This window comes from Tenebrio molitor, chromosome 7 (assembly GCF_963966145.1).
Source record: "Tenebrio molitor chromosome 7, icTenMoli1.1, whole genome shotgun sequence".
In the NCBI taxonomy this organism is placed as follows: Eukaryota; Metazoa; Arthropoda; class Insecta; order Coleoptera; family Tenebrionidae; genus Tenebrio; species Tenebrio molitor.
Window position 1 is genome coordinate 4,717,180 of NC_091052.1, and position 27,742 is coordinate 4,744,921.

Sequence of the window (27,742 nt, forward strand, 5' to 3'; positions counted from 1 at the left end):
TTTTTTTTTATCATTATCGCATAATGTGCTATCAAAAATCATAGTTTTCAATCAAATTTTAAAAAAATCAAATCAAACACGTAGTCCAGTTTTACTCTTTTAATTAAAAATATAGAAAGTTATCAAAAAACCCAAAATTCATATCGAAACCTTTAAACTAATTGTAAAAAAATAAAATTCTTAAACACTTCAAGAATCGGGAGACTAAACTTGGCGTTCTGCTCGAGAAACCTTTGATTCAAATTTTAATGGTTTTATAAATATGTTTAAAATCTGTCAAATTTACACATAATAGATGATGACTCACTTGTGCCTTGTCCTTGGTAAGTAACCAAGATAATGAATAAGTAAAAAGTTCATATATGCCATTGTTTATTATTAAAAACATTGTTTTAAGAGAGCTTTAAAAAAATGATGCGCAGTCTTCCATGTCCTTCAATGAATTTGGTAATGTTTTCTTCATCCAGTCTCTCTTCTTGTCTTTGTGATATTCGTTTTACTGAAAAGTATTACACTTTGAAAAATAAAAATGTTTCGGGATTTTTTTGGAGAACTGAACTGGAATGAACTCGCCCCGCGAGTTTTCTTGACTTTTAGGAATGATTTTTTTTGGTGGCTAGTCATTCCAGGCGGTTTGGGTCGAAATTCTTCGTAGATTTCATTAGTTCTGCAGTTTATCCAAGATAAAGTTCATTGTTCTTAAAAATATCAATAAAGTAACTCAAACGACAAATCGTAATTTTTCTACTGACTATTTCAATTCATCTGTAAATAAAAACTGACTAAGATACATAAATTCCGTAAAGGGCGTTAAATTCATTAGGTATTACATGTAATCAGAGAACATATGGGAACAAATTGGAACAATCCAGAATAAAAGAGAAAATATATTCCTAATGAACAGTATAGCTTATTAGGCTTAAAATGCCAACGAATAAAGACAATTAGATTTAATATTTCCAGCATTATTTTATTTCTAAATTTACATTTAACGATGTTTATTGTAAAAAAAATTCCTTCTAGACGCACAATTGAAGTTGGAAGACTAAATTTACCAATTCTACTTCCAAATCTTTAGTCTTTAGTCTTTAGAAAATCTTACTAAGTATAATAAAATGCGGAATAAAATTAGTGGCACTTCCGTTGGCACTAGGATTATTTGCACTATCTATTGTTAAATGTTGATTTATATTACGTTTATTGTTCATGTAATACTTCTTGAAATGTTTTTCTGTAAATACAATTAAATCATTATTTACGGCTTCTTAACAACAGTAAAAAAACATTTAGTGACGTTAACGGTTAATTCCGTGTGAAACGTGAGTTATTCAATAATTAATTAAAGATGTTCTGGTTTTCTGGAACTGATTGAATAGTAAAATGCAAAAGTTATGAAAATGTAATTTTCAATCTGCGTTTATAAACTACAGCGTGATCAACAATGACTGAGGCTGTTGGCAATAAAATATGTAATTGAAAAGTACTGGTGTTTTTTTGTCGTAAATGGCACTGACCGGATTGAGACGACATTAAAAACATTTTTAGTTATGTCGGTTATGTTAATGCTACATATTACAAAAATGAACCTTTTATGGTAAATTTCAAATTTGCCAAATTTCATTGTCACCAACAGATTTAGTCTTTCTTTATCAGACCGTCTTATGCAACACACTATACACATATGTTTTTAGGATGAAGATAAATTAATTTGTGTGAATTATTTCGCCGTATAAATGTTTTTAATAATTTATTAACGTATTCACGTATTTTTTTATCTATAAATAGTCCAGTTTCGATTATATCCAACATGGTTACTTTCTTTTTGCCAGGTTGGACTGTTGGACAACCTGCTGGTAACAACTATCGAATCGATATCGAACTGTCAGTATCTATGCTGTCAGTAAAATCTAAGGTCAGTAAAAACAAAGAAGTTACAAGCGTTACAAGTTTGTTCCTAGAATCGAGACGCAAGTGTTAATAAATCGATTTAAAAAAAATACAAACATTTTTTCCACATATGAGGCATGTCTGAAAGATTAATTATCAACAAGAACCAAACACAAATAGACGGTTTGTTAGACGGTTCTCAGAAACTGGTACACATTGAGGTTATGTTGTTTTTAACAAATTGAATTTGCTTTGATTTAGTTGCAAATATTAACGACAGAAAATCAACCAATTAACGAATTCAACGAATTCGTAGCACCTCTTACTAACATGGTGGTAGGAAATGACGGCAGGTATGCTTACACAAGCCATATTGTTAACCCATATGATCGAGAACATTGGTGGATACCAATGGATCATTGTTACGCCCGCCCATGGAATTGGCGGCCGGAAAGTACGTTTTTGCGTCCGACAAAGACACTGTTCATGCCTAAGCCACCACCAACTAAAAAGAGATCAACAAATCCTCTAGCTCCAGTCCAAGATTGTGAAGAAATGATAGATGTTGTGACTGAGAGTGAGGATCCTGCACCTATTTATGATAAAATCAAAGCAAAGCATTTGATGGATGAATGTGAAAGACATGCCGCACTGGCGAGAGTAGATGAAGGTAATGAAGATTGGGAAGAAACAATTTCAAGGTTAGTTGTATCTTTTTTATTATGTAGTAAGTTATAAAAAAACAAAAAAACTGTCTCCAGAACTAATTGGACTCCAACACAAAATAGATTATTTAATGGCATAGTCAATATTTTAAATAATGATCATTTGGCGCGATTAGCGCACACCAAATCACATAATGAACCTGTTGCGCGTCGAGTTACCATTGACAAATCTGTGGAAAGAGTCCGCCGCCTTATGGCTACTGTTTTTTGGGATTCTAAATATACACAGTGGTTGCATCAGTTGCTGATAGATAATCTCAGTACACAGTATCTAGCTGCATATCTTGATATACTTCAAGTAAGACTTTTTCAATTTTTTGTTTTTGTTTTTTAATGAACAATTGGTCAATATTTACAGACGCTTAGGTCAAAATTACCGAATTTTGTTGACAAATTAATGAGTGCTGCCAATTCAAGCAGATTAAGTGTATTAGGCTATGAAAATTTGTTTCCGCTACTTAAGCGGCCTTGGGATCCTGTTGCCTTAAGTTTGATGCAGGATAAACCAAAAAAGTTGCCAGGAAGTCCAGTAATTGTTGTTGTGCCATCAACTCCCATTTCCTCAAAAAGAATGCTGAAATGGATTAATCTGTTGTCAAATTTAGCCACAGTCATAACAATTCCGTCAAATTATGGAGGTGAGAATGTGCTGCATTTAATATAAATTACGTACATTGCAGTACAAATTGTAGGTGCCCCAGCGCACAAGACTGCAATGATGAATTGTGTGGATCAAATGTTTGTGATGGCCAGAAATAAAATCCAAGATATAAGACTGGATTATCCAGGAAGAAATATTGTTTTAGTTGGTTTTGGATTTGGAGCGACTCTTGCGTTACAAATCGCTCAAGTCGAGCAAGTCTTGTGTGTCATAAGTATAGGATTTTCACTCTTGACGGCGGAAGGAAAAAGAGGCGAACCTGACGATAATCTACTGGAATTGCAATGCCCAGTTCTTTTTGTAATCGGTCAATGTTCCAGCACGTCCGTGTACGTATCGAAATTTTCGTAAAAAATGTTTCGATGTCGAATTTCAGGCAAGAAGATATGGAAGATCTGAGAGAAAGAATGCGAGTGGAAACGGGTTTAATTGTTGTCGGTTCTGCAGACGATAAGTTACGCGTAAATAAGAAAAAAAAGAAAACCGAAGGTATAACACAGAGCGTCGTCGATAGATGCGTCGCGGTAAATTACAGGGTTGAAGTAAAATTTTCCAGAATTAATAATCGATATTCGTTAGGATGAAATTGGAGAATTCATAAGTGGCATCATCTTGTCTCCATATCCACCTCAAATTCGTCAGTCTCCAACTAATTTAACTACGGACGGAGTAATGTCGAAAAAGATGAAAACAGAAAGAAAAAGATACAATTCCAATACTAGTTCAATAGACAGCGAACCGCCATCTCCCACTCCCAGGATTACCAGACCAGGTCAAAAAAATACTCCTAACTGTAAGTGTGCTTTTAATGTTTTTGGTGGAGGTGCTGGGTAAATTGTTACTTTAATTTTTTGACCAATACGTTGATCATTAGTGGATCACGGTAATGAAAAAGAAAGTGGTTTATTTTCTTGGTTTGACATTCTTCCAAGAACATTAAAAGTTTTAAAAATATAAGAAAGATGAATTTTTCAACGGAACAATGTTTTAACAGTGGGACGTCCACCAGGATCGAAAAGCAAAGCCAAAATGGAAGCCAAATGGGCAGCACAAGGTACCTCTTCTTCTCCTAGTAATAGTCCTTCACACCCTTCTACCTTAAATACACCTGACACATCCTCTAATGATAGTATCCTCACAGACAAAATGTCTTTAAATAATACTGATTCATCTCCTCCAGTTAAAAAAATAAAAACTCTAAAGCCCACTATAGTGTCACCAGAAAAATCCATAGTATCTATCAATCAACACACTTCTACATCGCCTCAAAATCAAAGCAGTGCAGGTTAGTATGACGATTATTAAAAATATGTGATGGTGGAAATGTGACGATTACTAAGATTGTTTGTTCATAGCCAAAGCAATGGGTTTGCAGAATAGGTCATTATCCAGTTTGTTGCAAGGCGACTTTCAAACACTGATACAACCACCTCTTGTAAAATCGGGACCATCCGGTATCAAAGGTAAGTATTTTAAAAGTAATTAATCAGAAATATAAAAGTCGTTTAGTTTTAGAAAATGTTAAATTATCAAGCGGCATGACTCCTAAATTATTTTCAAATAACGGTAAGATGATCGATATGTCGAAAGTATCAGTGATTAATGCAAAAACAACAAATGGAAATTCACTAGTCCTGTTACCAGATGGTAAAATAAAAAATTTAACATCAAACGTAAAAGTGTCAGGTAAGGTAATAATTTCTTCTAACGGAAGCACAAAATCACATATTTTTAAAAAGGAGGCCGATATATCACATCAAAAAGACAGCTGTTAGGAAATAAACCGCCGAAGCCAGTCAAAAAAATATCGTACATTTCGCAGCCTTGTTCGCTGCAAACGGCCACGCTACCCCCACCAACAAATTTAACGACGCAAGATATCATGGACCTGCCAATTATTTTCGCCGACGACAATCAAATATTGGATAGCACGTTGACACAACCGGAAGTTAAATCCGTATCCCAGATAGTGACATCGCCGTCAAAATTGATCTCGGCCAACACCGGAAATAAATTCATGCTCATCAACAAGCCCAACAATTTCATCATATCACCGACTTCGAAAACAATAAGCGCCCTTCAGCCGGCCAAGGTTACGCCTAAATACACGAAAATCATTCTTTCTTCTAAAAGAGTACCTGAGCTGTCGACCGCTTCCAATCTGGTTACAAAAATATCGCCAGAGATATCGGTGAAAAAAGTTGTAGAAAATGAAGCGCCCTCACAGGGCACGCCAATGGAAGAGCTTGATTTGGAGAACGAGATTGCCGCTAGCACTCTGTACAAAATAAAAACGGGGGTGGTTCAGGGTGAGTCATCGGCAATGATTGCGAGTAAACCACAAGACCGTGAGAATATTCCGGGGTTAATTGTCAACGACAAGTGGGCGAGTAGGGTCGAAGCAGACGTCAATTCTGTACAAAGTGCGTCTTCTAAGAGAACGATGGGAGAAGCGGAAATTGTAGAAAGCGAAACGGAGATGGCACGTAGCAAGATTTTGAAGTTAGACAGCAATCAGTCGAACGCATCGTAACTTATTTTTACTGTAACATTAAAATATTTCGTTAGTTTATTAGATCTCGTTAATTTATTAAAGTTCGTTTATTGTGTAAATGTTGTTTTATTTATAACGGCGAGTCACCATCTGTGGAGGTAAAGAAATTGTAAATTTTTTTACTGAGTTCGGGTCCGATTTTACGACTGGTGGACAGAGGACCGGCGGCTCTACGAATGGGAATATCTTGAAGCAGTAGCTCGGCAGCTTTGGTTGTTGCACAGTTGTCGTAAGCCTAGTTCGAAATTTGAAATGAGAAATCACCTTTTTATTCATTTTCTTACCGCCATAAGAGACGTTACTGTGGGGTACTTTGACGTAATCGCCTCCGCCGTTTCCAACCTGGCTAAAGGAAATGATGTGAGCATCTGATTCCACAATCTATTCAAACCGTTTCCACTTCTATCGACTTGAACACAATCTCGATTATCACCGGCCGCGAACCAATCGGTTCGTTGGTACTTTTCTTGCTTTTCAAGTCTAAAAATTCGCAGTCAAACTTCACGATACCACAGTTTAGTTGGTGAATGTTTACTTATACGGCAGTTCAGCAACAGCTTTAGTGAACTGTAGCACCATCAGTCCTAACTCTGCCGATGTTTCGATCAGGCGATGGGAACAACAACATAGCAACTGAAGTTCCGTGAGCGCGATTTCAACATCTCGTTTGGTAGTTTTTGGAATGTCTTTAAAATCCTTCTCCTTTCTGGTCGCCTTTCGCTCTTCATTGGTTATTTGTGAGCGCCAGTCGCGGTGTTTCTGGTTTTTCTGATATCTACATAACTTGATTTGTAATGTTACATAATACCATAATTTTTTGATACATACCTGACGTAACTTTGTAAATTAGACACCGCTAGAGTAATTTTTTTGTTAACTAAAACTGATTTCAGAGATTGAATGTGAGTGATTAAAGTGTTGTTGCTAACATGTTCTAAAAGTTCTTTACAGCTTAGAACAAGCAAAATTTCATCTGTGTCTTGTCTATCTGTTGATAGCACCAGCTGAAACAAAACTGATTTTAAAAATGGCCTTTGAGGCATATTGTGCACACCTTTCCATTGTCATTAATCAAATGTGACTGCACTTTTCTTGTCCAACTAATAGTACATGGAAAAATTTGTGACTGAACTTCATATTTAACATCAGATTCTTGAAGCGCCTTGATTACATCATTACCATACTCCTCATTAATTATTTCACTATCAATATGAACCGTAATAAACTAAACAAACAACAAAATGCTTTTCAGATTTTATTGTATAAATGAACAAAAGTAACATGCAAATGTGTTTATCTCAAAAAATCTTACCTAAATCCATTTTATAAAAAAAGTTCCAATACCTTTCTTTTTTTGACACAAACTTACCTTCATGCACTCTGCAGGTTTAGAATTTTTATTTGCTTCTGCTAATGCTTTTTTTAATGATTTTTCTCTTTCCAAGTCTTGTTTCTTTTTTTCACGTTCTACAACTTTCTGTTTCTTTTGAAGTTCCTTTTCTTGTTGTTTTAATTCTCCTCTTTTTTTACTATTACTATTACATCCACCTTAAAATAATTCTTTTAATCAATATTGTATTTGCATAATAACTTTGGTAATATTATACCATTTAAATCAGTGGATGTGTCCTCTAAAACTTGCTTATATTTTTCAGATAACATATACAATAGATCAGTTTCACTTGTAGATTCATCTCGTGAAGAACTTGCTGGTTCATTTAAAAAAACATCACTATTACTACATCTCTTTTGTTTTTTACTAGAAGAAACGCCTGTGTCTTCATCGGTATAATTACGTTCACTGTGAACTATTTCTGCATCTGATTGCTGACAATTTTCTGAAATGTATTTCGTTACAAGACTTTGGACATCTAACTCATTGTCAAATTGATGTTCTTGGTGAAAATCTGTTTCTGATGAAAATATGATTGTATCACTTGAATCACTAGATATTTCAAAAACATCGTTCATATTTGGTGTATAAAGTAAAATTAATAAAGCAATCAATTAGCAATAAAAAATATTAGCAAAGTTAGGTTATGTTTTACAACATTCAAATACCTAGGGAATTTTTGTTTTTAAGGTTGCTACCAAATAATATTGTCTAGTTTAGCTTCGGAATTCAAATAACATTTTGTATTTTATTCTAAATTATTAGGTATATTCGTAAATGAAACTAAATTATTACATTATATTTAGATTGTTTCATTAAGTATTTACATTTAAGGATTATACAATTTTTATTGGTTATCTTGTGGTCTAATGGCGAGTTACCATTATGGACCTACCCTATTTTTTACCGAATTTTTCTTATATTGAAAACTACCAAGTGAAAAAGAACTTGAAAAACTTGGTGGCAGTTCTAAAACGTGTGCTTATATTGGAAAAAAAAATGTTTATAGAAAACAAATGGGAATATGGTGTAAAATGTATGTGGATTAACAAAAAACTAAAGAGAAAAACGACATCCAACTATTTAATAAAAATAACGAGTATATTTGGATGATCTTTATTTTATAAAAATAAATGATTCAAATTACATGATAGATAGATAGGTGTATACCATTATCGTTCCAATAATTTTTATAAAAAAATTAACTGTAATGCAAATTATGTTTTTCTAGTTTCCCTGTGTTGCTACTTTTTCTTGCGTGTTATTTATCATTTCTTACAATTTCCTATATTAGATGCAACTTGCGTTTCTTCTGCATTGACCTCTAGAATTAATACGCATACACATACGGGGAATTGTAACCATATCCTGAAAATATGAAAATCAATTTATTAGGTGGATTACTACGACTTATTTAAATCAATCAAACCATATGAATAATAGGGTGACGAGTAGTAGCTACTTGAATAATACGGTACATAACCGTACGAGGGATAAACCCATTGCGGCTTTGGATCAGGAACAGGAGCAGGAGCCGCAAAGCAAACACTTGCGACAGCAACTGCCAGAATGAGTATCTAAAAAATAATGTGCACTATAATTAATTAAAAAAATTCTCTTAAATAATATTTGCGTGTACACGTTTTCGCACGATTATTATAGACGCCTTAAAAAGTAAATTCATTAGTGCGTGTCACATAATTATTAATTTAAAAAGAAGTATGCATGTCAACACAATTAGTATTATTATTTTTATCATCCGCAACGTTATTGTTGCGACAACAATATAAGCCACCCAGGATAATGATGTAAACTCACTTGCCGATTTAATTACTTATCTATAAATTAAATGAATTCAAACATGATTGTACAATACAATACTATGTATTATGAATTCTATATTATTATTATATTGTGAAATTTTCAGCCATAAACTGTATAAAAGGAATATAACTTACCGTAACAATAATCTTCATTGTTGTCAAAGTTATGTGGCTATGTGGCAGTGAGGTGTCAGACTAACAGATTCACCTTGTGCTATTTTTATTTATATACGTATCATTCATATTATTTTCATTCAAAGTTCCTGTTGGAGGTGTGAAGCTATCAATATTTAATAGATTTTCAGTCACATATAAAACCCTCTTAGTATGTAAAGCACACAAAATGATGTAATCTGTTTACAATAGCATTTTTTTCATTGTATCCTGATGAGTAGATTTATCGCCTGATTAATACCTAATGTCGATTGAATTTCTTTATAAGCTGTTGTCACCCACTAAACTGCTGCAATATCCTACCTAAAAATGTTTCAGTTGCCTTGAAATTTCTTACATATTTGGCATAGGAATGGCTACGTTTCAAGAACTCGAGGGAGGTATATACGATCTCGTCCTTGTACCAGAGACATCAATAATATTTGAATAAAAATGTTCTTCATAAAAATTGACATAAATATTGCTACTATATGGGGTCTGTTCAGAACAATTTTATTTTTAGGTACAAAATCAATAAATTTTAGAATTACATATTAAAAATGAGGCATATTTAAATGAATTCTTGACAAAAAAAAAATTCTGTTATAATAAAAATTATTTGACGCATACAAATTTTCGGGACGCGTCATTCAGAAAGAAAAAAGTTAGGTACTTACATTTTTAGAATGTAAAAATCATTCTGCCCTGTGTTTAAGACAGGGTATTAAAAAAATAACTAAATAAATGGAGAGCACACAGTTGACCAAAGTGTCCCAGAAAGGGACTAGTGTCCTGTATACCAAAGTTGTTCACCTGCTAATAAATTAGGTTAATTTCTTTTCGATTTAGAGTTTAGAAATGAATTATTTAATAATGCAACAACCGCAGAGACAAAGCAAAGATGTCTATGTGAAAATCTTACGAAAAAATGTATGGCGAGTTGCTGGAGTCTATTCAGTCATGAAGCGTCTTTGACTAGTGCATTCTCTAACTTGTTGAATAGAACAATAATAATTTTTGTGAACTTTACTTCACATGATTTGAGTAGTGAGTTTTTGATAATGTGTTACAAGACTTTTAAATATGTTTGTTTTCAAGTAACATTAATTAAATGAATAATATTTATGTCGCAATTCATAGATTTATCCACAATTGGGCAGGCGATACCTTCTACGAACGAAGAGCATTAATATAAATATGTTTTTGGTGAAAATGAACAAAAAAAAGGGGAAACCAGGGGGCGAAGACCGACTCTTATTTCGAACGCTCTAACTATTATGCCGCCCACGGTCTACCTACAGGAAGGTTTCTTCGGGTTTCGCCGCGTTTTCCAAAGGAAAAATGGCGTGATGAGGACACAAAAAAAGGTTAACAAAAAAAACTGATACAAAACGAGATGCTCGTTTCCAGGCAAGGTTACTGGCCGACAGATAACGAACCCTAAGTGAAAAAAAATTATACAGGGTGTTATGGAAGTCCATTTAGAAACTCTAACCACAAAGAGAACTTGTCAAAAGAATCAACATTTTTATTTACCATTTTTTTCGAAAATGTGACGTTGTAGAGTTAAAATTAAAAATAGATGGAACCCCAAAAATCGCACACGCCTATGGTATTACGGTTTACACGTTCATTCATTATAAAGGACTAAAAAAAAAGATATAAACGGGTAGATTTTCTTTGGTAAAAACTAACATTAAAAAAAGCACGACGAGTTGTTAGTAGTTGGGCTAGGTTAGTAACACATAAATTTACCTCATTGATTATTATTGAAGCTATAATACATTTTCAAAATACCTTCCTGCGTTGTCAATACAGGCTTGTGCCCTTCGTGCCATAGACTCTTGTGTCCGAACTGGCATCATAGGAGAAATCCTATGTCACTTACGTAACACGAGTGGTTATAGTTCTTCAATAGTGTCAACCGGGGTAACGTACACTAATTGTTTCATTTGTCCCCACAAGAAAAAAATCACATGGATTTAAATCAGGTGACCGAGCTGGCCATAAAAAGGGGCCATACCGACCAATCCACTTTTCCCCAAAATTGTTATTTAACCAATTTAACAAAAGCGAAATTTATCGACAGTGAAAATGAACGTGTCCGTGAAAGTGATGTAAAACACTAATGATTTCGGTAAACATGCGATAAGTTTTTTGGGTAAAAACTTGTAAAAACTAAACCAAGCAAAAACTTTCATATTTTTCATTGCGATTATTTTGAAATGGAAAGTTAAAACAAAATGGAAAGTGATTTTAATGTGCGGGGTGTGAAATAGGGGGCTGGAAAATTATTTAAAAAAAAATGCTTTTAGAGCTCAGCCATTCGGAAAAAAAAATCATTTTGCCCCCGCCGTATACAGGCAATAGAAAACAAAAGATAAAATGATTTTGTTCTGCAAACGGTTATCTTTTATCTAGAATTTATTCAACTATGACTACAACTTTAAAAACTAATGATTTTACCTAAAATCTGTAGATATCAAATAGGTTTTCCTTTTTTCTTTTCTGAATGATATATCTGGAAATTGGGTTGTGTAAAAAAATTGAATTAATTATGATTAATTATGATTATTCGTGAAAGTTTGAAAGTCGTAGTGTGTTTTCGTCGGAGTAGTTGTTGGTGAAGATTGGGCCCCCCTTCGCGATTTCTTAAATCGATCGATGCAAGAAGCAAGATTTATCGCACATCTTCGTGGGTTCCGCTAATAAGTTTGCAAATCGAAGTTGGTGGTTTATCGCGCATCTGCCTGTAGGCGGGCGTTCCTCGTGCTTTCGGCGTCGCGACGGCAAACGTATCGACCTGACGCATGCACTGCGTCAGTAGTGTGTCTTCGACTCTCGCAAGCTCTAGCAGCGGGATGCTGTGCTCTAAGCAGCATGGAGCTGCCCCGTATAGCTTCTCAGACCTCGATCTGTCCCCCCAGCATCCAACTGTTGACGGAGTACACCAAGCCCCGGACTCCGGTCAGCAAGAGGCTGCTGAGTGCTACCAGTCAACCAGCTGAACCGCAATTTGCTATTCTTCCATCCGCACCAGCCTACCAACCCAGTCGCAAGCGCGAGGAAGCACGTGCTCTGCAGAATCTGAGGAGAAGACTGCAAGCTGTCCGCGTTCTCCAGGCTAACAAAGCCGAACCCATCGAAGCGTCCTGTGCCAATAATAATGTTAGTCCTGCCGATTTAGACAATAGAGCAGACCTTCTCCAAAAGGTAAGGACCATTCGGACAGACGCATCATCTTAAAATACCCTCTTCTACGTTGCTGTAACAAAAATAAACCCAAGATTAATTGTAAAATGTTGATCTTCTTCAAGAACAACACGAGAGCGTACTGAACAAGAAAGTTTCTCAAAACGTCGATGACACGTAAAAGAGTTTGCTGAAAAAAACTTCCAGCTTTGCATTCGTCGGAAGTTGCGTTGTTGAGGTCAAGTATTAGTTGTTTACGGGTGGTTCTCTGACCCCCATTCAATAAATTAACAAACGCTTAAAGATTATATCTCTTTCTCGTGAAATACCAAGTAGCAATTTTTCGCCCTGAAACACGTTTCTGTTTGTTTGTTTGTGCATTTTATTCAAACAACAAAGCAATGAAATCAGCATAGTACAACGACCCCAACTCTTTTTCTTATATTTTATCTAATTCTGTTTATTTACCAACAAAGCACTGACTTGCCTGTCTTAAACTTGTTGTTATTAATTTCTCTTGTGTTTTATGACTCCTGTACCGATTCAGTTGTTTAACAATTACGTCCAGTGAGCAGAAAAAGTAAGTTTTAACAATGACAATAAATGTAAATGAAATACAAATATCAAATAATAGAATACATTTTTATTTAGGACGTAGTCAGATGGCGTGAATTAATTAAATAAATCTAATAAAGAAAGCTCTTGTTTCAGTAAATATAAATTATCCCTTTATTTATTTATCTGTTTACATATGTGGTTTAAACAATTTGGTTGTATATTATTTTTTTGCATATCGTATTGAAGGTGCCACTTTTTTACACGCCAAATCGTAGTGAAAGTAGCCCTTTTTTACACGAAAAATCATAGTGAAAGTAGTACTTTTTTGCATCATTTTATTCCATCTCCTTGGAGATGATTGTCAAAGAATACCTTTATTTTGTAATTTTTCATAAATCCGTTTAGACCAAATTTCTCAGCTTTTTTCGATATGCAAAAAAATAGCAACACGTTGTGAAAGTCTCTTTTTTCACTTATTTGCTTGATGAACTCGGGCTACGCCCTCGTTGATCAATCTGCAAATTCGTGAAAAAAAGTATGACTTTCATAACTAGTTGTACAAATAACTATTGCCTATTTACTCTCAAGAGTTGTCTGTAAATATTTAATAAATTTTTGTTCAGTTAAAAGGTTTGTTCAAATGTTAAAAACTACATCACAAGGTGTAAAATGACAATAATTAAAATATATCGATAGAGGATGACGCACCAGTTTTTCATATATTTTTTCAACAAATACATATCAAGACATTTGAAGATGATTTAAAAATTCAAAATTCACTTCATTGCGACGTGTGATCGATGGTAATGAAGAGCAAATGAGAGTGAAATTATAAAAAGCTAGAACAAAAACGATTACCACGTAAGAAATTTGACACTGACACTGAATTGTGTCGAAAAAACGGACCTTATTCACAGTAAAAGCGGAAAATGTCCTTGATGCGTGATATACACGCCTGTGCGCTCCATTGATGCACTGGCCCTTGAAAAAACTTCACAATCTTCTCGAATTTGGGCAAATTACGACTGCCATAACTTGTTCAGTTAGTTTTTCCACCGAATCTATCGGCTGGCTATAGACTAGCTGTTTTAAATGCCCCCATAGAAAAAATCACAAGATTTAAATCCGGAGATCTTGACGGCCAAAGTAAATCCTGCCTCATCGGTAAATAAAATAACACGTAAAAATTCTGGTTGAAGATTTTCCCAACAGTTTTTCACAAAACTTTTGTCGCCGCACGTCATCTCCTGGTTGCAGGGCTTGTATTTTTTGGACGTGATAAGGATGAAGGCCTTGTTCTTTTAAAGTGCGCCATACTACATACTACTGCCTGGAAACTGTTCCCGGTACAGTATTCGCGTTGCCACCCGCTAGACCGTACGCGAGTACCATATCCGTTAATTCCACGTTTGTAAAATTTGGCATTTTAAACGATTTAATAACAAATACACGATTATTAATACATTGCTAAACTGCACCATTTGTCGCGCTGCACAAATAACTGACCAACCCAATCTCCGATAAGAAGATCCTTTTTTGCCATACAGGAGTGTATGAAGCGTGTAAAAAGCGAGGTGTCGCTTTTTCTTTACTATCCTTTTTTTATTTCTACTATGAAACCAAGACGGTGGCGTGTCGACAATCTACTGTCTAAATTGCCATGCCATTTGTTCACGTATTCTTCCGTTTTTCAAAAAACGCATATTTTTCCATTGATGCGGGAGTATTCAGTACTTGCGGGTTTAAATATTTCCGTGTAGATATTTTGATTACAGCCTGTATAACTTATCCTTCAACTGAAACGTAGTTTTGTAAACTTCTTTGTAATTAACTTGTTTCCCTTATTATATTAATGATGTTTATTCACTGCAGTTCCTGGTTTAAATTAATTGGATAAAGTATCCCGTCAAAGCTGAACTTCGCGCTTTGTACAACTTTTTAACAAATAACACTAATTAAAAAGGAAAATGTTTGAACAGCTGTTTGAAAGCATTAAGTACTACCCAAACTACCCACATAAGTCCTATTGGGCGTGCTTTCTTTTTTGCATTAATTGGATTTAATGAACAGCTCAATTTTAATATAATAGTAGATACCCACACCGCGATTCCTTGGTTAAAATGTAATTCCAAAAGGTTTAACTTTAAGCTTCTATTTGCGTAGTTCACGAGTCTAATTCTTTGTTTTTTGCGTCATAAAATGTCGTTTTAAACCTCCAAAAATAAACTTTTAACCAAACCTGTCTCCAATAAATTGTGGCAACATTGAACATGAAAGGTTATCATGATAGCAACATGAAGTAACTCACGTACACAAATTTTTGGTTGAAATTTGTGACGCCTGCAGACCACAACAGACCAAATCTAAAACCTTGTGGTTTATTCAATCTCAGATCGTATCTGATCGGTTTTTTGTTAATTAAATATTACCCAATTTATTTCAACATCTAGTTTAGGAAGTTCTAATGATGCAAAAGACCCAATTCATTTATTTATCGGAATTAGATTAATTTGCATACAAAGATATGCAAATAAGCTGGATTCGTACACGCTATATCGCGATTAAACGGAATTCGTGACCGTGGATTTGTTATGCATTTAATGCAGTCATTTAAATTAAACAACCCCTCAGTAACCTTTAAATGAGCGATTTGTTAGATAAATTGGTGCAAGGGTTGAGAACCACAAGGTCTGGTATTTTAAAACGACACCCACGATATGTTAATTTCAGTGTGTTTAATTTCTGAAGGATTTGCGTCTTTTCCAAATCCAAGACTTTCAAATGTGATGGCGCAGTACTAGTCAAATATTATTAATGGCAAGATTCTTGTATTTCGTACAAGTGTTGTTTATTTAAATGTTGTCCGCAGTTTTTATGTTTAAATTATACATAAAACGGTATTTTATTCAGTTTGTTGGAGGAAAGGAAAATTTTGCCTCAAATTCGCCCCGTACGTATAAATTATACACTGTTTTCGGTACGCAACGAACTGTCTCAGATTCGGAGGAACTTATTAATGATTTATTTGTAATAAACACGCAATTTTGACGGTTCCACCCTAAGCTAGAAAAGCTGTAAGTCTTTCGTTCATGTGAAGTGCCACGTAAAAACGAGACACAGCTTTGTAATGAGATTACATTTTGATAGGAGAAATGGCCAATTTCAAAGCTTTCGACTAAATTACTCCATTAATGGGTTCACTCTTGTGCAAAGACGAATTACCGCTAATTGGGTGGGTTGAATGCGTTCCAGTTCAATCGCTAATAATCTAACGACCAATCAGCAATTCGCGCTTCGACTTGAATGCGTTTAACCGTAGATTCACATCTGAAAGCTCTTGAAATGCGAAGACCGCCGTAATCATGCAAATGCAGTGCAATTTGTTTACTCAAATGTCAAGGTCGGGCTTTCAGATATTTCGACAGATATACCGTTATTGATGGTTTTCAGCTGACAGCCTCTATGAAAATTCCCTTTTTTATTGGTGTGAAGACGTGCGTGTCTGAGCTTTGTATTTCTTGCGAATCTAATCGGCGAAATTAATTGGGAACACGCTCGATTTTTTGCAGATTCTGAGCAACAGACCCGTCAGTATGGTACTAGATATATCGGATCTGACCACAGCTTGGAAGGACAGCGATTTCATAACGGATTGTCTTTGTTGGCACAACGTCTACAGGCAGAGGCACGGCTCTCCAGCTTTGTCTATGTCCTCCGAGGTAAAGTTTTCGACCGGAAGCGATACATTTTACGGCGCTTTCTGTCGCTGCCGATATGTTTGTTTTATCTTTTCGTTTTATTGCGCTTGTGTTATAGCCGAATCATGACCCATAAGATCAAACCCAAACGGAGAATAAAAGATATTTTTTTAATATAACTCGGATATAAATGTATATTGCCAATAAAGAAACCAATAGTGCTGCTACTACGGTTTCGTACGAAGTTTAATCGTGTTTGTTTTCTTCGCAGATTTTACCCTCGCTGTGTAATAGAAGACGTAAAATATTCTTTACTGCACTAATTGTAACCTTTAGGGATATTTAACCTTTGCCGGGCATGAAGGGCGAATGCGCAAATCAAAATTTCATTTGATCTAAAATTTAATTTTTGCGATATTCGGACTGCACAAAGGGCATCGTATCTATTTGCATAATGAAATTTTTTGCAAGTAAAGTTCGCGTTTCGCGGAATACCCAAATGGTGGATGCGCCGGGTCGCTCCTCAAATTTGATACTTCCAATAGGGACTTTTTTCTGGATTATTAATAAAAATTTCGCAGCTGTGCTACCTTGCACAAACCTGGGCCAACCATCTCGCCCACACCAACCGATTTTACTACAGGTACGACAAAGAACTCGGTCAGAACCTGTTCTGCAGACCCTCGAACGTGCTGGTCAGCGACGTGACAGGTGAGCAGCGACTGTTGATTCGAATTTTGGTGATCCTTATCGTTTTCAGGACAAGAAGTTGCCACTTACTGGTATCGTGCCGTTCGTCAGTACGATTTCAGGAAAGAGCCGGACATTCTACATGCAAATGTTAATGCAGGTATGTGCGTCGAGTGTGTCGCGTGATGGTTTAACAAATTTTCTTGAAGGTCACTTCACGCAGTTGGTGTGGGCAGCTTCTCGACATTTCGGCATCGGGAAGGCCCGCTCCAGGTCCGGGAAGATCGTTGTTGTTGCTCACTATGCTCCAGCCGGGAATATTTCAGGAGCTTACCTTGAAAATGTGCTTCCTCCGTCGGCGGAATATTTCACGCTGCCTCCCGTGCCCCAGAATCGGTACGTCGTGCCCAGTGACGGCTCCACTTCCGACTCCGGCAGGAGCATCTCCGAGAGTACTTGATCCAGTGGGAAGGGATATGCACATAGAAGACACTTCTGGGAAGGTTTTTAAGGTTTATTTTTCTCGATAGGTGATTCTCGAGAGGCCATGACGACTAGCAAATCAGTAATCGGAAAGTGTGAAGCGTTCTTCCCATCAGGATAACGCTAGATTATGCTGACGTGGAGAATCTGCAGTCATTTCCTGTTACGCTATTGCTCACGAGTGCCTATTTAAAAATCGGTAATTACATCGTGTAAGTGATCAGTAGTTAACGTTGCAGCCAACTTTTCTAAACATTATACTTAATCAATAATCACAGTAGGAAATACGCATTCCAAACGCCAGACGTGCGTATATTTTGTATATCCAACGTAATCATAAAAAGACATACATTTCTACCGGTTTCACCAGTGGTTTAGTTACGTAATCATTTCATTAATTTGCAATAGACACATTTTACAACAAGTTCGACAATCATTATGTCACTACATTCTACATTTTTTAAAAGTCAAACAATCCAAAAAAGAAACTAAATACGTATTTAACGAAAAAAAGCTTACATAGCTTTAGACTGTTTTATGCTTATGAGTAATTTTAACGGAGACAACATAGTGAAATTATTTTATTTACGAGCCACGTTAGAAGGGTTTCATTGATAAATAATTTAGAAATAATAGTTGTTAAGACGCAGGTGAAGAAATAGTGTAGATGACAACGCAGGCAGGAAAAAGAATTTATTTTTATTATTGACTATTTTGATGATTAATGCTTTGGTAAAATCATAAAATGCCCAAATACAGTAATAGCCTAAAGAATAAGCTCAAGAATTTCCTTTTTCCTACAACGAAAATGATTCTAACGAATTTATGCTAGGCATAATTATTATTATTATGAAAATTTGCAGCTATAAATTGTTTTTGTTTTATTTTACCCTATTACTCTGAATCGATTGTTTCTGGTTTAATTTATTCTAATCTCGTAATTTATAATCAAAAGTGAAAACATATTTTCAAGCATGGGGCTTCTTAATTTTCAACTGCAAACACTTTTATCTGATAAACACAATCAAAAATGAACAATCGAATCTTATTAAATTTAGGCGGTAATAACTTATAGAATTTTTGTTTTTATAATTAATTATCTTGTTTGATTTTTTCCTTAAATAAATCCTCCAATCTGATTGATGTTCTAATTGTTCTGTAATCGATTTTGTCTGTATGCTGAAGAATGGAAAAGTTGCGACACCTATTTACAATTATTATGAGTTGTATTGATTTTTTTCGAGTGGCGATAATTTTCTTGTCTTCAGTATATTTAAATAATCACCGTATTTTAACCGGCGTGTTAAGTATATATTTAACGAAGGATGATGTATAAATTATGCATGCGTTTAGACAGAGAATTGTTTACGTTGAATTCTGGAATCTGGTTAAATTTGGGAAGGCTACTCACGTGCCGATACCTGATGGGTGCCAAATAATTTTAACGATCGCTTGATAACCAAACGATATTCAGATAAGCCTTTTTGGATTCAAGGAAGCTATTTTCATGCTACTGAACATTGGTAATTGTTACATAAATCAATTTTAAAGTAAATATTGTACGATTAAGCTAACTTATAAAGAAAGCTCAAAGCTCTATTGCTGTGTGTAATCAACTAAATCTACGAACAATCTGAAATATTTTATCGATTGAGAACAATCAGAGCTAATTGAATACGTCCAAATTTAGTAAACTGTTAGATAGAAGAAAATGCCATTTAGACAGTAGTGGTAATTAGATTTTACAAAAACTTTCAGCACTACTCTTGTATGTACATGTATCTAACTTTTGCACAGCGCTATAGCACTTTACTGTAGATAACTTTATTAGACTTAAGGCAAATCTACGGCGTTCTTAATTTTCGAACTAGAGCTGGACTTTAACAAAGTAAAATATAACTAGATCTATTGAGCTACAGTATTCTTACATACATACTCCTCAAAATTAAAAATGCGTTTTGAAGACATTGATTGCAACTTTATTTTTCTTGAGGTGTCTTAAAGAAATTAAATCTTCCAAAAAAAAAAACCTAACAATTCTTTTAAATAATAGCTAATAAGTTAGCAACGAACTCTCATTGAGCACATATCATTTTTCAATCGCAGACGTACGTATTAATTCTATTTAATAGTCTTCCTTACATCAATCAAAATGTTTGTTTGTCATTCAGTAATTAGTACTGATTATGTTTTTCTACAAGATGAGAATGGCAATCAGTGTTGCTCATAATCAAACGAGAAATACCCCTCTCAAAGCATGTGCCTAATAAAATATTGCTTTGCTAAATCAATTACGGTTGTGAGTATAGCTTTAGGCGTTTCCGTGTTAAGATATTCACATAATATGGCAAATAGTTAACGTTATGCTAATAAATATGTGACCACTGAAATAAATAGACAAAAAGCTTTCATAATGTTAAATTTTGTGACAATGTTGACAACAAGTCGTGTAGTAACCGCGACTTTACAGGAATTTATGCTAAAATAGATTTGTTACTGTCAGTAGAATCCCAAAAATGAGTAAAACTGCATTTGTGTACTTTGTTTCGCATCCTTTGTCGGTCGTTTAAAGATAGACGCTAAAATATTTTTTTATTGCCTTTTATGTGAATTTACTGGCAATATTATAAGTGTCAACTATTTGTTCCATAAAATATTCAAGTAGTACACTGTATAAAATTGTAGGCTGTGAATGATATGTAAAATGTTGTTATTCGTTACCAGTAAGCGTATACATGTTATCCTAGTAATTATAGTAGACGTTATATTTTATAAAAGTACCTCGTGTAGAGAGGTGTGTGTATATTATTGGTTTATAGAAGTACAAGTCTAACAACCAGAACAGTTAAGCAAATAACAGATGTAATTAGTTAATGAACACATCATGAAAATCATCTAGATAAACCAGTTTTCAATGACAACATTTTTTGTAGTAAATAACAGTTGTTTAGAGATGTTACGACTTGTACAGTACCTACTACTTTTAACACCAATATTACTATTATTTTGAATACATTATTGTTGCCGTTGTTGATGTAAATGCTGTGTTTGTTGTTAAATAAACAATTTGAAACGTTTGAGTTATTATTTTACGTAAATTGTCACTTCTTTATTTCTTATCAATTTTTATTATATTCGAGATTGTATTTCGGTCGTAGAACCGCCTTATCTAATATCTACGTAACAAGAAACTTGACAATAATTCAATTATTTGGTTACACATCGGGAAATATTTTAAAATGGAGTTTTACTAACGGCGTGACTTTAGACACGTTGACAATTATTTGTCTTGCACATAACCTCTCTTTTACATTTTTTGAATTCGGTTACTGTTAAAAGAAATGTTTAAACAATTTAATAGCCTTCTGTTGAAAACAGACTTGAAACGTGTACCTTTCGGTAAAAGCCTTTTTTTTAATTGTAGACAAGTCGTAAGTTAAAAAAAAACTGCCCTTTTAGGACAATTCAGTACCGCCACCACATTGAAAGAAAAGTGGGATCTTGTAACTGCTGTCTGTCTCGAACGAAAACCTTTAATTACAACGCCGCTTACGAAACTGGAATTAGATTATAAAAATTTATTGTCTCAAGTTGAGTTTGAGCGGAGTCTGAAATCTGACCATGAAATGCGCATTGAAAAAGAATTGTAAGTGGATTATCTAATTGATGAAACAAATGGAAAGCAATATTTTGTAGGAAACAGTTAGAACAGTTAAAAAAAGGGGATGATGTTGAAGTGCATTTAAAAGACACTGCTCAAGATTTTGCTGATGCAAGTGCTGAGGAATTATCAAAATTTAAGTCTGCAGACAGAACCACAGGTTTGTGTCATATTAAATTATACATAATTTATTTTTAGTTCTGTATTACAGAGGCTGATAAAAAAAATGATTACAAAGCTCTTGATAGAAAATTAGATAAACACTTGGTTTTAGTTATGAAGCAAAAAATTGGACAAAAAGATTTGTATTTATTGCCACAAGCTATGAGAAATGATGGTGAAACATTACGTCAGGTAATCATAAGATGTCAATAGATAATTTGTAAAAACTAACAGTTTTTAGGCAGCTGAAAGGATTTTAAAAAATACTTGTGGAAATGAATTGAAAGCAACAGTATATGGTAATGCACCAACTGGTTTTTATAAATACAAATACCCTAGTTCTGTGAGAGAAAAAAACCAAACTGTTGGGGCAAAGGTGCTGCAACAAATATTTTAATTATTTAATGTAATTTTCTTGTTTAAGGTGTTTATTTACTTTGCACGTTATGAGAAAGGTCAGTTGCAAACCAAAAGTCCAGATTATAAATGGTTGGATAGGACAGAACTGAACAAGATTTTACCAGAAGAGTATGCAAATAGTCTATCAGAAATGTTAGTAGATGAGTAAATTCTGTTTAATGTAAAATGCCAAACGATAAATAAATAGATGTTATTATTTAAAGCTAATTATTCTTATGTAATAAATGTAACAACTACACTATTCCTGATTAAATGAATATAATGTTTGACTGAAAATGAGTTTCTTTTAAACGATGGAAGTATAGGCAACACATAATACATGCGTCGTAATGAAAAACTATTAACTTTTTTTAATAATTTATTTACTCACGTACAGTAAACAGACAATTTTAAAAACTATAGATAATAACAATAGTTATAGAATAGTTGATATTTTTTGAAAATTATTTAAGTGCAAAGAGTGTTACGTATTTGTGCATGTTTGAAATAAATTGTTGTTCTCAGTATAAAAACTTTATCAAAACAAGTGCTGTTTAATCATATTCACATCCACAGTTCCTGAAAATATATTGTGAAATAGTTTCGCCGTTATTGTTATAAGACTAAGTACGATGACGTCAACTCCTCTAAAAAAGGCTTCATTGTTTTTGGGTTCGAAATTTATATCTCCAAAGTCACCGAGACTCTTATCACCACGTGAAAATAAAAATGCTTGTTCACCGACTCAGTAAGTGTACATTGTCGTTAATAGAAAACCATCATAATTACATTTTTTGATAAATCATCCAGAATAAAGTTAGGACAAAATTTGAATTTGTCTAAAAATTTTGAAGAAAATAATACGATCAAAAGCAAAGTACAAATAAGATTAAACGATAAGTCTATTTTCGAGGAAAGCCTGATAATTGATTCTCCACATAAAACAGATTTATTAAGCTACGGTCCAAATAAATACGATCTGCTTTATTCGCTAGGAAGGGGATCGTTTGGTACAGTTATAAAAGGAAAGTATAAAGGTAGGTAAGCTGAAAAGAAGCAAAATCTCTGAAATTGTTGAGTATTATTTTTAGGTAGTACAGTCGCCCTAAAGATACTAAAATTGGATAAATTTTCTAATGGAATTAATGAAACTAATGCTCGCGATCTTGTGCATAAGAATGTCATCAGAATTTTGGATATAATAGTCAGCGAAAAATATGCTCTTGTCGTCATGGAGTATTACAAAAATTCACGAAATTTGCAGTGCGTTTTAGACGATCTTAGCTTTGTGTTTAACAAGCAGACCACGATTTACTTTAGTCGAGACATTGCTTGTGGTTTAAAGTATTGTCACGAAAACGGTGTGCTGCATTTAGATATTAAACCAAAAAATCTTTTAGTGTGCAATAATATCTGCAAGATTTGCGATTTCGGAAATTCTGTAAAGGAATTAGTTGGAACACAAACGTTTAAATATCATGTGAGAATTCATATTTTTTACGTTAAAATAAAACTTCAAATGTGGGTCAAATTTACTTTTTGTACTTTAGGGAACCGTGGCGTATACTGCTCCAGAAATTCTAAAAGGGAAAGAACCGTCTGCCAAGAGCGATATATATTCCTTGGGAATATTAATTTGGCAAATGATGACCCGAAAATGTCCTTACGAGTTACTAGATAACGAAGTTGTTATTTATAAAGTAGCCAAATCGTTGGTAGTTTTAATTATTCCTCGCTCATTGGAAAGTTGTGTGTTTTAGGTTGTCAAATTTAATTTTCGTCCTCCCCTGGATCTAGTTACAGAAGACGGTTTGTCGAAACTGTGTCGCCTGTGTTGGGATGAAAAACCAACTAACCGGCCGAGTGCTGCACAAGCATGTGATTTTTTAAATAATCTGTAAAAGTCTCAAATACTCCCTTATTTTGTACAAACCCTTAGAAATAAATTGTAATTAAACATTATATTTGTTTATTAATATATTTGGTCGCGTCATTTATGTGTGAAATAAACAATTATTAATACCAGCCAAAAAGAAAGCGAATCGGTGCGGGAACAAGATTTTGCAGAAAAGATATGATATATCTTATTATGGATGACAAAAATCCTGGATTGGGATCGCCGACAACTTGTGTTCCTTCAGGAAACCAGACTTCCGAAGAGGGTTGTTGCATTGGCGGCAGGGATTGTAGTGACGGCGCCTGAAATGATGTTGGCATCAGACCTTGTTTTTTAAAAGGTGTCACATTTTCCCAATATGTTATTTCTTCCCCTGGACGCAGTAGCTGTTGTTGGTATGTTACATCGAAGCCTAGAAGAGAATTTTTGGAAACAAGGTATTTACTTTCGGTGAATAAAAAAATGTCTTACTTTGACCGTATGGATTTCTACCTCCATATCCTGGTCTAAATAAAGGAAGGGGCACTGAAAATAGTCTTTGATGGCTTTCTTGTTCCAAAAAAATATTAATTATTATGAATCAATGAACTCACCGTAACAATGGGCAAAGTTGGTACCGACCTATAATAAAAAATTTGAATTTTTTTGAACATAACGTAACGTAAATTAAAGTAAGTATTGTTTTAAATATAAGATGGTGATATTAGCTCAGGCATAGTTTATCGGCGGATTTGTTTATTCATGAACATATTTGATGGATAAAAATTGTATTAAAGATTTTGTAGATTCAAAGTTACAAAACAAATATTGACAAACGTGGCTAAATGACCATTTCAAATAAAATATATACAAAAGGGTTAATACTTACTAAAACTAATAATACACCGCAGATTAATAAGCCGCAGGCACCTTGTAATGTCATTGTAGATTTTTTTCAAATTTTCACTACTAGACAATCTAAATAGTTCCAAGACAAGTGAAGTTAAGCATTATTTGTGGCTATTTATTGCGGTTTCAAACGTTTTATGATGTTGACATCATAAAGTTAATGTTCGGTGTAGGATCCATTTCAATTTCCAGTAATCGAAGCTTGTTAACACGAAAGTGTCTTACTTCGTAGGTGATTCCATTAGTTGACAATGTTGTTTAGTTCTGCTTCTTTATCCTTAATTGTTATCTCTTTTATTAATTACTTTTTGAGATGTGTGTCTAATACGATTTCATTAATTATACGCTACATCTAATAGCGAAACCGTTTCAAATCTTCTTTGAACTGAACAATGAATAAGAATTTTACAACACATTAATTTTCCGTGTTAATATACGTATTTACCAAACCAATCCTTACATTTCTTTTTATTCTATTTTTTTAATACATTATTTCTTAGAGATTGCATATTTTTGTACTAGTTTTTTATATTTATTTTATAAGTATAGTGCAAATCATATTTATCTAGGTAGGTACTAATGATAATTGTTTTTCTTTCAGTTTAGATTGATTAATTGATCGAATTATGCCGAGCAAATGTTAATAGTGGTAAAAAGGAGTCACACTAAAAGAAGATAATTCATGTTTACTTGAATGTGTAGTACTTTACTGTAAGACATAAATTCGTCAAAATGATTTGCATGTTATTATGATTAAACCACAGACAAGAGAGAATTGAAACGAATTTGATAAAATGGTGTTTAGACTTGGATTTTTATCGACCAGTATGAGGCAGACTGATTAAAAATCAATTTGTTGGTAAAGATGTATTGAAAACCTACTGTCAAAAATCTTCTTTTAGAGCTGTGGTAGCGGTGTTAAAAATTTATGGCGTTGAAACACAAAGTCATTTTTCCGCTTTGTCTTCAATTTGATATACCTATTTTGAAGAAAATTGAATTTTAATTAATCCTAAGTAGCGCAATTTTATCCCCGTCCGTTGTATAATTATTTATTTGAGAATATTTGTAAAATACGTAACAAAAAAACGAAAACATCCAGTACAAACAGTGGTTTATTTGTTGATTTAAATTACAGAAAAAGATTTTGAGCTACGAGTACATATACAAAATGTTGTAAATTTTTCGATTTATTAAAAAATTAGGTGATAAAAGTTCTTGTAAATAGTACTAAATTCGATGAATCTTAATTCACTTTGAATTTAATATTGAATAGGTCAAAGAATATATTTGTTTGTTAGTCAACACACACAGGAAGGCCTAAGGCTCCATTTAATGGCGCCACGATAAAGCTATCAAAGACGATTTTAAAAAGTTTAAGCAGGAACCGAAAAATTCCGTTATTGTTTTTGGCAATATTATCAAGGTGTTTCATACCATCCCGGCACCATAGTATTTGACTTTTATCTGTTACGAAAATATTGAAATCGCGGAAAAGTCCTCCTTTCTTCTGAGGGCAATCATCTACGTTTGTATTATCTGCAGATGTGGACTATTCAAAAAACAAAATAATCGAAATGTTAGAAAAATGTGTATGATGTGAACACGGAACACTTACATTTGATGAATTTGCTGGAAATTGTGAGTGTTGAGGAGGATAAGTAGATTCAAAGGAATCGTCGTCTTCGTCCTCAAAACTATCTTGGGAGGGAAAGTCAAGTTGAGGAGGAAAAGTAGGTGGAAGAGGGGAGTCGGATTGAACGGAAGTGTCAGGTGGAATTGGGAAATTCGAGTGATCTGAAAGAGATGGGTACTTTGTACTGATTTCTGAAAAGCAAAGAATTTTCTTTAAAGGTTAATCAAATCTACGTAGGTATTTGAAGTGAAATTCAATTTCTTAAAAGTGTCATTTGACCAATACTAGGATTGAGTTAGCGAGTTTAATAAGCATTTTGCAATTTATTTACTCAATGCTCAAAAATAATTACAGTGATTAATTTTCTCTAATTTCTAGCAAGACGTCACTTTAATTGCCAATGTAAAATGATCTTACTTGATGCAAATCGTCAAGACTTAATTGTATTTAGGTATTACAATATTTATAATTATAACATTACACTTTTGAAGAAAATCTGGCTGAAGTTAAATTCAAAACGAGATTTCAAAGAACCCTGAAATTTTAAGAAAAACTATGACAATGTCTTGTTTCTTGTTATTTATTAATTTGAAATATACGACTTTTAAAATTTGGTTAATACGCGCTAAAAGTACTATTCCTCCGTTCACTGGTATTAATTCTTTTTAAGGTTAAAAATTTGGACAGTTTTGGTAGGTGTTTAATACACCAAAATGATTAATGTATCCTCCATCAAGTGCGAATTAAAAACTGTACCTTTCTTTCGCTGAGCCGGGCGAGGTTTAATAGGAAGTCGTTTACCGTAACCTAAAATACTTTGAACGTAACATATTTATAACAGAAAAACATACAAACTCACCATGTGCATAGTCAAATTTAATCAAAATCTGTAAGATAAAAACTGACGTACAATTTGTCCAATTGTTGCGGATGTTTATTATGTATATTTGTAAACATGGAAGGTAAAGTTAGTTTGATTTGTGATGAATCAGCAAAAGATAACTCGTTCAATTGTTGTATTTTATCAAAAACGCACAGTTTATTACACAACTGTAATTAAATAGAAATACTTACTAAGAAAATCAAGGCGTAAGAAGTAACTAACCGAAACGCACTGAATGATTTCATGATGATTCAAAATTTGGTCAAAGAACACAACACCAACTATTATAATACAAAGAAGCAATTAAAAAAATGGGTCTCGTTGGTGCTATTTATCTGCTTAAAATATGCAATAATCAAATTGATCAGATATGTGGGTTTCATTTAAATTAATAATAAA

The 27,742-nt window shown here is 33.8% G+C and overlaps 5 protein-coding genes and 1 long non-coding RNA gene across 16 annotated transcripts; 4 read left to right on the forward strand and 2 right to left on the reverse strand.

Moving 5' to 3' along the window:
• The first annotated feature begins 1,894 nt into the window (after positions 1-1,894).
• On the forward strand, positions 1,895-5,886 carry Rcd1 (Reduction in Cnn dots 1). 10 transcript variants are annotated; one of them, XM_069052927.1, is made up of 12 exons: positions 1,895-2,096; positions 2,149-2,588; positions 2,649-2,910; positions 2,971-3,250; positions 3,293-3,602; positions 3,650-3,797; positions 3,853-4,045; positions 4,268-4,327; positions 4,454-4,558; positions 4,614-4,736; positions 4,783-4,959; positions 5,013-5,886. In XM_069052927.1, the coding sequence occupies exons 1-12, from the start codon at positions 2,025-2,027 to the stop codon at positions 5,804-5,806; spliced, it is 2,964 nt and encodes a 987-aa protein (XP_068909028.1). In that variant the 5' UTR covers positions 1,895-2,024; the 3' UTR covers positions 5,807-5,886. The 10 variants fall into 10 exon arrangements, with proteins under 10 accessions (XP_068909028.1, XP_068909020.1, XP_068909024.1 ...); XM_069052925.1 differs by having other exon boundaries at positions 1,896-2,096; positions 3,853-4,066; XM_069052926.1 differs by having other exon boundaries at positions 1,896-2,096; positions 3,853-4,066; positions 4,629-4,736.
• On the reverse strand, positions 5,856-10,966 carry mms4 (Methyl methanesulfonate sensitivity 4). Of its 2 annotated transcripts, XM_069052928.1 has the most exons (7): positions 7,435-7,902; positions 7,197-7,375; positions 6,882-7,052; positions 6,656-6,831; positions 6,363-6,602; positions 6,112-6,307; positions 5,856-6,062 (listed from the first exon to the last, which is right to left on the reverse strand). In XM_069052928.1, the coding sequence occupies exons 1-7, from the start codon at positions 7,796-7,798 to the stop codon at positions 5,898-5,900; spliced, it is 1,491 nt and encodes a 496-aa protein (XP_068909029.1). In that variant the 5' UTR covers positions 7,799-7,902; the 3' UTR covers positions 5,856-5,897. The 2 variants fall into 2 exon arrangements, 1 of the variants encoding a protein (XP_068909029.1); XR_011160773.1 differs by lacking the exons at positions 5,856-6,062; positions 6,112-6,307; positions 6,363-6,602; positions 6,656-6,831; positions 6,882-7,052 and adding exons at positions 8,650-8,797; positions 9,179-9,520; positions 10,952-10,966 and having other exon boundaries at positions 7,070-7,375; positions 7,435-8,588.
• An 804-nt stretch (positions 10,967-11,770) lies between these two features.
• Positions 11,771-20,894, forward strand: LOC138134580 (venom allergen 3-like). The gene is made up of 5 exons (XM_069052929.1): positions 11,771-12,409; positions 16,516-16,665; positions 17,226-17,355; positions 17,405-17,494; positions 17,544-20,894. The coding sequence occupies exons 1-5, from the start codon at positions 12,077-12,079 to the stop codon at positions 17,792-17,794; spliced, it is 954 nt and encodes a 317-aa protein (XP_068909030.1). The 5' UTR covers positions 11,771-12,076; the 3' UTR covers positions 17,795-20,894.
• Positions 20,895-21,057: 163 nt separating this feature from the next.
• Positions 21,058-22,267, forward strand: mRpL46 (mitochondrial ribosomal protein L46). The gene is made up of 6 exons (XM_069054160.1): positions 21,058-21,216; positions 21,277-21,463; positions 21,514-21,638; positions 21,690-21,832; positions 21,882-22,016; positions 22,065-22,267. Exons 1-6 carry the CDS (start codon positions 21,159-21,161, stop codon positions 22,206-22,208), a joined length of 792 nt encoding a protein of 263 aa, XP_068910261.1. The 5' UTR covers positions 21,058-21,158; the 3' UTR covers positions 22,209-22,267.
• Positions 22,268-22,433: 166 nt separating this feature from the next.
• Positions 22,434-24,001, forward strand: Mos (Mos oncogene). Its single transcript, XM_069054997.1, has 5 exons — positions 22,434-22,787; positions 22,850-23,076; positions 23,131-23,519; positions 23,590-23,739; positions 23,800-24,001. Exons 1-5 carry the CDS (start codon positions 22,672-22,674, stop codon positions 23,938-23,940), a joined length of 1,023 nt encoding a protein of 340 aa, XP_068911098.1. The 5' UTR covers positions 22,434-22,671; the 3' UTR covers positions 23,941-24,001.
• Positions 24,002-25,989: 1,988 nt separating this feature from the next.
• On the reverse strand, positions 25,990-27,648 carry LOC138135833 (uncharacterized). Its single transcript, XR_011161104.1, has 5 exons — positions 27,535-27,648; positions 27,320-27,347; positions 27,217-27,267; positions 26,443-26,651; positions 25,990-26,376 (listed from the first exon to the last, which is right to left on the reverse strand). It is a non-coding gene; the product is annotated as an uncharacterized lncRNA (long non-coding RNA).
• Between the last annotated feature and the right edge of the window lie 94 nt (positions 27,649-27,742).

What these genes read in the sequence shown, in the direction of transcription:
- Rcd1 (XM_069052918.1), top strand. Translation starts at nt 2,025, where the DNA reads ATGTCTGAAAGATTAATTATCAACAAGAACCAAACACAAATAGACGGT. An exon ending in CAATGTTCCAGCACGTCCGT is followed by an intron (nt 3,603 to 3,649) that starts GTACGTATCGAA and finishes GTCGAATTTCAG; the next exon opens with GCAAGAAGATATGGAAGATC. An exon ending in TCAAAAAAATACTCCTAACT is followed by an intron (nt 4,067 to 4,267) that starts GTAAGTGTGCTT and finishes ATGTTTTAACAG; the next exon opens with TGGGACGTCCACCAGGATCG.
- mms4 (XM_069052928.1), bottom strand. Translation starts at nt 7,798, where the DNA reads ATGAACGATGTTTTTGAAATATCTAGTGATTCAAGTGATACAATCATA. An exon ending in CACATCCACTGATTTAAATG is followed by an intron (nt 7,376 to 7,434) that starts GTATAATATTAC and finishes AATTATTTTAAG; the next exon opens with GTGGATGTAATAGTAATAGT. An exon ending in AACCTGCAGAGTGCATGAAG is followed by an intron (nt 7,053 to 7,196) that starts GTAAGTTTGTGT and finishes TTGTTTGTTTAG; the next exon opens with TTTATTACGGTTCATATTGA.
- LOC138134580 (XM_069052929.1), top strand. Translation starts at nt 12,077, where the DNA reads ATGGAGCTGCCCCGTATAGCTTCTCAGACCTCGATCTGTCCCCCCAGC. An exon ending in CTTTGTCTATGTCCTCCGAG is followed by an intron (nt 16,666 to 17,225) that starts GTAAAGTTTTCG and finishes AAAATTTCGCAG; the next exon opens with CTGTGCTACCTTGCACAAAC. An exon ending in ACATGCAAATGTTAATGCAG is followed by an intron (nt 17,495 to 17,543) that starts GTATGTGCGTCG and finishes ATTTTCTTGAAG; the next exon opens with GTCACTTCACGCAGTTGGTG.
- mRpL46 (XM_069054160.1), top strand. Translation starts at nt 21,159, where the DNA reads ATGTTTAAACAATTTAATAGCCTTCTGTTGAAAACAGACTTGAAACGT. An exon ending in CTTGAAACGTGTACCTTTCG is followed by an intron (nt 21,217 to 21,276) that starts GTAAAAGCCTTT and finishes CTGCCCTTTTAG; the next exon opens with GACAATTCAGTACCGCCACC. An exon ending in ATGCGCATTGAAAAAGAATT is followed by an intron (nt 21,464 to 21,513) that starts GTAAGTGGATTA and finishes AATATTTTGTAG; the next exon opens with GAAACAGTTAGAACAGTTAA.
- Mos (XM_069054997.1), top strand. Translation starts at nt 22,672, where the DNA reads ATGACGTCAACTCCTCTAAAAAAGGCTTCATTGTTTTTGGGTTCGAAA. An exon ending in TATAAAAGGAAAGTATAAAG is followed by an intron (nt 23,077 to 23,130) that starts GTAGGTAAGCTG and finishes TATTATTTTTAG; the next exon opens with GTAGTACAGTCGCCCTAAAG. An exon ending in CACAAACGTTTAAATATCAT is followed by an intron (nt 23,520 to 23,589) that starts GTGAGAATTCAT and finishes TTTGTACTTTAG; the next exon opens with GGAACCGTGGCGTATACTGC.